At 38.2% G+C, this 7,124-nt stretch overlaps 1 protein-coding gene across 1 annotated transcript; it reads right to left on the reverse strand.

Annotated features, from left to right (window-relative positions):
- Window positions 1-437: 437 nt before the first annotated feature.
- On the reverse strand, window positions 438-2,864 carry LOC127159723 (soluble scavenger receptor cysteine-rich domain-containing protein SSC5D-like; the record flags this gene model as incomplete). Its single annotated transcript, XM_051102486.1, has 4 exons — window positions 2,598-2,864; window positions 1,304-1,615; window positions 811-1,113; window positions 438-659 (listed from the first exon to the last, which is right to left on the reverse strand). Coding segments are annotated over exons 1-4 (907 nt in total), but the record flags the coding sequence as incomplete, so codon positions are not given.
- Window positions 2,865-7,124: the final 4,260 nt, after the last annotated feature.

Here is a 7,124-nt window from a genome sequence, read left to right on the forward strand (position 1 = left end):
CATTTTTCCCAACCCCAAAATTTCACCCAAAGGGCTGGCCCCCCGGAAAAAGTTGGGAATCCGGGGGGGGCCCCAAGCCCACTTTAAACCCCTTCAGACTGGTGGGGCCCAAATGGGTCTGACACGAATTGCCGGTTAAGACCCACATAAGACCCTTACAGACCCCACTTAAAACCCACCTGGGCACCCATGGCGGGCCCCCCATGTGGATCCCAGGTAAACCAAAAACCCCTTTGGGCGGTGGGGCCCAAATGGGTCTGTCATTTCCCCGGTTAAGACCCACATAAGACCCTTACAGACCCTCAAACCCCCTGGGCATCCCCGGCTGGCCCCCATGTGGATCCCGGGTGCAACCCCAAACCCCTTCGACTGGGGGGCCCCCAAAGGGGTCTGACATTTTTTCCCCGGTTAAAGACCCACATAAGACCCTTACAGACCCCACTTAAAACCCATCTGGGCACCCACGCCTGGCCCCATGGGGATCCCGGGTGAAAAACCCACATCTACAGGTTCTCCACAGTCCAGTTCTCTACACACCACTGCAGCATCAGCCAAATCCCAACCAGCATCACACACTGTTCCCCACTGACCTCTATGAAGAACCTCCACTGTACCAGCACAGCGACTGTGACCACCAACCAACCTCACATTTATTATATCTGTGAATGTATAAAAGACAGCAATAGACAAATTTAAAAGTGTAATAAAATTTAAAATGTGCTCTATAAACCTAACATCAGGATGGACATTCCAAATTCCAGTCAAAAATTAAATATTGATCAGAAAAGCCACTGTAATGTGAACTCTTACCAGCACACAGCAAACCAATGCTGTGCTCTTGAGAACAGTTGCTTTTGACTGATGGTGATGTTGGACAGAGGTGAATCTGAGATTCATTTCCTCTACACTGAATCTCTTGTGTCCACATCTGAGTGTCTCCTTTGCCAAAAGCAGCTGCTCCCAGCACCTGTACAGGAGCCCCACAGTCCAGCTCTCTACACACAACCTCTGCATCCTGCTGGTCAAAGGCAGCGTCACACACTGACATCCACGTCTGATCATGAAGTATCTCTAACCTCCCAGAGCAGCGAGAACCTCCAACCAACCGGACTTCTAAGTAAGAAAAACACAATCAACAAAACCATTGCTTAAATAAAACCATTGTTTGAATAAATAATGTGGAAACACCAATGAAAAACACACATATGAAATATATTTTTTATTGAAGCTAAACATGGAAACACTTTAAAAAAGGAAGCCAATATTTATTTACATATGAATAAGAATATGTAAAATACTACACCTGAGCAGATGACTCCAGCATCTTTAGAATGATCACATCTGGTTTTACCCCATCCTCCTGACCCACAGTTCTTCAGTGTGGACTCTGATCCAAAACACAAAGCACTCATCCAGATTGGTCCTGATCCTTGTCCAAAATGAGCATCACCCAGAGCATCTACAGGTTCTCCACAGTCCAGTTCTCTACACACCACTGCAGCATCAGCCAAATCCCAGTCATCATCACACACTGTTCCCCACTGACCTCTATGATGAACCTCCACTCTACCAGCACAGCGACTGTTACCACCAGCCAACCTCACATTCCCATGATCTAAATATTAACCAATAACAATGAGAGTGCAAACAATACAAAGATGGACAACTGGTTAAATGGGGCACATACATCTTACTATTTAAAATAATATTCAGATTTCACAACAGTTGAGCTCAATCAACATAATTTCTTAGTGATTTATATAAGCAATTATGCTGACTCCACCCTACTTATAAATAAATAAATAAGGCTATACATTAAGGCATTTTTTTTACACTAAAATCATGTTGTTGTTTTTTCTTATGTCTGAAGTATTTTAAAGCTTCCTGGCACTTTCACTTCTATAACTGTCTCACTATAAATCAGATTGATTGAAGGAGAAACCATTTATTTTGAGCTATTTTGAGCAGCTGAGCCCTTTAGCCAATTAAAAAAAGGAAAATAAATAAATAAATAAATAAGATAAGATATTGTATGAGGTGACAAATAGTAAAAGGCAGTCTTCCTTTGTCATGATCACAATTTCAATTTCTTGTGATCTTGACATAATATAACTTTTATTCTGCTGCATTGTGAATGAGGAATTCATTTTTCTGTGGTAAATGTACACAAGACTTGCTCAAGCTGTGTTTGTCTGTAATACTTCCAAATCAATGTTTGTCCTATCAGAACTTTATCGCTGCTCATACTCAAGTGTCTCCAAATGTGTAATCAAGATTAGTGAAATCCTCTTTTTTTTTTTTTTGTCTTAACAGAAAGTTATAATAATGAATGACCTGTTTTCCATAAATAACAAATATTATCATTATTTTGAAAATGTATAGATGTTTATAAAATATACGAGACAACGTGAGAAAGAGAAATACAGAGAAAAATCACCTGTTGAGCAATACAGAATAACATAAAAAATATTGTGACAATGTAATATGTCATCCAAAACGACACATTGTACAGTCTAATTTTATGTGATTAAAGAACACAATCTGCCCCCTTTTCATTTCTAAAAATAACTTCTTCCTTTAATTTCATGTGAACTTACCAGCTGTGATGATTATTACAAGTGAAGACAGTAAAATGAGTGTCAGGCATCTTCCCATCATCCTCAGCATGATTAACTCAACACCCAGTACAAGCTTCTCCACACTGATGATACAGAAGTACAGGCATCCTCCTAATGAGAGAGAAAGAGGCCCAACACCCTCCAATCACACTCGCTATTACCTTATTAGACACAACAGAGGAAATCATCAAACAACTTCACTGACAAATCAGAGGACGCTTTTTTTTATTTTCTCCATATACATCAAAATTGTCAGTGCTGATGAACTCCTCCTCCCCACACATCATCACTGATGCCTCACTGACACACACACACAGATATTTATAAGACTTACAGGAGACAGGAAACTCTCCAGTTTATTTACAGCATCAAAGCCCAACACCTGCAGAGACAAGATAAAAGTACTGATAACTAACTGCATCCAAAACATTTAATAATGTTTATATGATGAACACATAATAAACTCACCTCTTTAAAATATATACTAATGCAAATTAGCATTTATGATGAACATTTGACAATGAAAATGATCACCCTGCCACCAGCAGAGAGAGCAGTTGTGCTACATTTCTGTTAAAGCACCTTGTATTGCATATTCAGAGAACAATTAAATAATAAATTAACAGACCTCCACTGATTTTACAATGGAATAAAAATTTGATGGTTTGTCCAGCATATTTCAGTTTGGACCATTTAGTAAATGTTGTGTGTATGAAACAGGAATTTCAAATAATCTCTGTAGTAAAAAACCTAAACTGAATGTGGCCATTTTTCATGTCAGTCAAACAGTCTCTTCCCATCTACAAGTTAGCTGATGAGTCTTATCCAGAATATTACAGAAAGCAACTTTGGTGGTGAGGATGCCTTTTTTTATTTTATTTATTTATTTTTTAAGAAAAGATGGACAGCATGTCTATATTTCTCTCCACTGTAGAAAAACAAAGCCAAAATGTCACTCAATCACAAGCACGCAATTATGCCAACTCACAAGTCATTTTATAGCATCAAATAACTAACTAAAACCAAAAAAATAAAAATAAATAAATAACAAAAAGAGCATTTAAACGTACATCAGTGTGATAAGAACTGCATAAAAATGACATAAAACACCATGTTTTTGAACCGATACTGCAGTCAGCCACAAGGGGAGATCAAAAAGTTTTGGCTTCACTTTTTCAGCACGTGTGTCATACTTGTACCATATTAACAGAGTAGATTAATAATTACCGCACAACAAAGCTACTCTTACTTAGTAAATAGTAAGAGTAAATACTTAGGCGAGCATTCTGTTTCAGGGTGGTTATTTTCATTTTTACGTAACCATAAATTAATAAGGATTAGGGGGCAAAACATTAAACATTAAATAAGCAAATAAACATCTGGTTTATTTCTTTATTTGTTTTAATTAGATAAAGACAGACAAGGAGATTCCTCCAACTTCAAGTGGGTGATAAGGCACAGAATCAATTTTTTAATGAGAAAAAAAAATAATTAGCATGATTTTATGGATTTATCATGCATGTTATTAAAATGCATGTTAACGACAAAAGAGAAGCAAAGAAACGGTACTAAAGCAATTTCATACTTGTGCAAAGCAAGCAACTTTTTTGTTAAAGTTAAAAAAAAAAAAAAAATTCAAGTTACTGAACTCATTAAAACACATTTAAAACTTGAAGTGGCTATGTAAGATCATTTAAACTCAGTCCTAAGCTGTAAATTGTAATTTCATGAACTGGGGCCCAGGTCAGGAAGCAGACAGACTGGCTAAACCGAACATCTGCAAGCCGGTCAGAGAGCTCTTCTCAGAGAGCGGGCTTCAAGTATAACTCGTTTGAAGTAATGGTGCTTCATATAACATTGTTCAGAGAAACAAGTGTTAATGATAACTCCCCCATGACGTTTGTGCTTGCTACTATATACAGGCCCCCAGGGCACCATACAGACTTTCTTAAAAAATTCGCTGATTTTCTATCTGAATTAGTGTTGGCTACAGATAAGGTCTTAATAGTGGGTGACTTTAACATCCATGTTGATAAAAACGATGCACTGGGAGCAGCATTTATAGACATTCTGAACTCTATTGGAGACAACACGTGTCAGGTCCCACTCATTGTCGAAATCATACTCTAGACTTAATACTGTCACATGGAATTGATGTTAATGTCGTGGAAATTCTGCAGCAAAGTGATGATATCTCAGATCATTATCTAGTCTCTTGTATACTCCAAATAACGAAAACAGTCAATTCAACTCCTTATTACAAGTATGGTAGAACCATCACTTCTACTACAAAAGATTGCTTTCTGAGTAATCTTCCTGACTTATCTGAATTCCTCAGCATGTCCAATAGCTCAGAAAAATTATGATATAACGGAAAACTATTGACTCTCTCTTTTCTAGGACTCTAGATACGGTCGCTCCTCTGCGCCTAAAGAAGATTAAGGAAAACAGTCTGACCCCATGATATAACGAGCACACTCACGCCCTAAAGACAGCAGCCCGGAAATGGTGGATCAGCACCTAGAGACGACCTCTACAGCCCTGAATGTCAGTGGAGACCACATCAACTAGATGAGCCCCAGAGACAGACCCCCAGTGAAAACCTCTTTACCCAGACGGCCATCGGCACAAGACCATGGGAACCAGATGAGTTCTTTGCGTCTGGCCAGAGGAGAACTGGCTCCCCGACTGAGCCTGGTTTCTCCCAAGGTTTTTTTTTTCTCCATTGTCCATTTTTTTTCTCCATTCTGGAGCTTTGGTTCCTTGCCGCTGTCGCCTCTGGCTTGCTTAGTTGGGGACACTAAACAATATCATATACTATTTGAACTGAACTGAGCTAGGACGATGACACTATTGAATCCAACGATGAACTGCCTTTACCTGAAAATTGAGTGTTTACTTTTGCCCTTTTGCATAATACTGTACAGCCGCTTTGTCACAATTGTGTATTGTTAAAAGTGGTATATAAATAATGGTGACTTGACTTGACTTGACTTGAAGCAATAGGTGTGGCCATTGCATACAGCCCCACCCTCATTGTATGACTCCTCCCTCTACATCATCATAGTCTGTTATGAAAAAAACAAAAGCAAATAGATCATCTTAAATGTTGCATTTATTATTTAAAACTGCTGCATTTATTTGAGCAATTTATAATTTTAAAAAATAAATAAAGGAGACAAAAACATACCCAACAAGTTTCTCTCATCTTCATTGCTGTTCTTCACATCATCATACTCCTCCTGATCTGCCTCTGATACACGTGTGAAATAAAACCTCACATTTTAATGTGTAACACAGCTTGTGTCATTGATCTATTTCTCTTCATGACTGTCTGAGACTATTAAATTAAACCTGATAAAGCCATGATGATTCATTAATGGTAGACATCATCATAATGCTCCGGTGTGTTCACTACATACACATGGACATAGAGACAGAACAAAGGTTGCATTTTATTGAGCATCACAGAGATGTTAGAAAATGTCTTAAAATAATTTTAAAAATAACACCTTTAATATCAGAGTTGTGTTCAGGGATGATGACATCATCATAGCTCTCAGGTGTGTCTTCTACAAATTAAACATAAGTCAAATATCATCACACAAAACAAACCTGAATGTATATTTTCTGCGTCAGTGCAAACCCTTCTCTGTAATTAAAATAAAAAAAAAACTACTTTGTTAAAGGATTGTTAAAGATATGCACTGAAACATTAGTGATTAAAAACACACACACACACACAAAATGTATGGGAGGAGAGTAATTAGTAGATTGTGTTTGTCATTACGTACAGTAAATGATCTAGTGGCGATGATGTTCTTTCATTTTCTTATTGTCAGTAGATCAACCACAGAACTTTCCACTCCCATCAGCACTTTAAAGGATTGCATTCTACGCTTATTTGCCCTGTTTAATAAATCTAGCCCACTGAATTACAACTACAGTACAGAACTGCACCTGTCTCATGATCCGGTTTCAGTCCATCAGTGATGACATCATCATAGTATTCCGGTGTGATTTCATTCGCCATCTCTTCAAGAACAAAGCAAAATACTATTAGAAATCAAATGCTCTTGTGGGCCATAAGAACATTATCATTTCAATCTTGTCATATCATTTTAATATGAGATCAGCAAAAGAATTTCAGAGACAGATAATTCAGATCAGTCTAGAGGTTTAACAGTACTAACAACTGATGTACATCAACTGTCTGACAGACTCTCTTATTAATGGTATTAAATGAGATTGATGGCTCATGTCTCACCCCTCTGAGTGAAGTGATTGTGTGTGTGCTGAATCTCCTCATAAACGGCCTCAGTCGTCGTCCTGTGTCTCCTCTTAGAGAGAGCTGTGAGTGTAGACAGACAAACCTGCTGTCAGTTCACAACACATGACTGATCACACACTGAATAAGACACAATATGACAGTCTCTGGATCTCTCCTACCTCTCCTCATCACTCTGTTCTGCTGAATCAGTATAAGCAGTGGCACTAAGAGCAGTA

The sequence above is a fragment of the Labeo rohita genome, unplaced genomic scaffold (assembly GCF_022985175.1).
Source record: "Labeo rohita strain BAU-BD-2019 unplaced genomic scaffold, IGBB_LRoh.1.0 scaffold_2459, whole genome shotgun sequence".
NCBI lineage: Eukaryota > Metazoa > Chordata > Actinopteri > Cypriniformes > Cyprinidae > Labeo > Labeo rohita.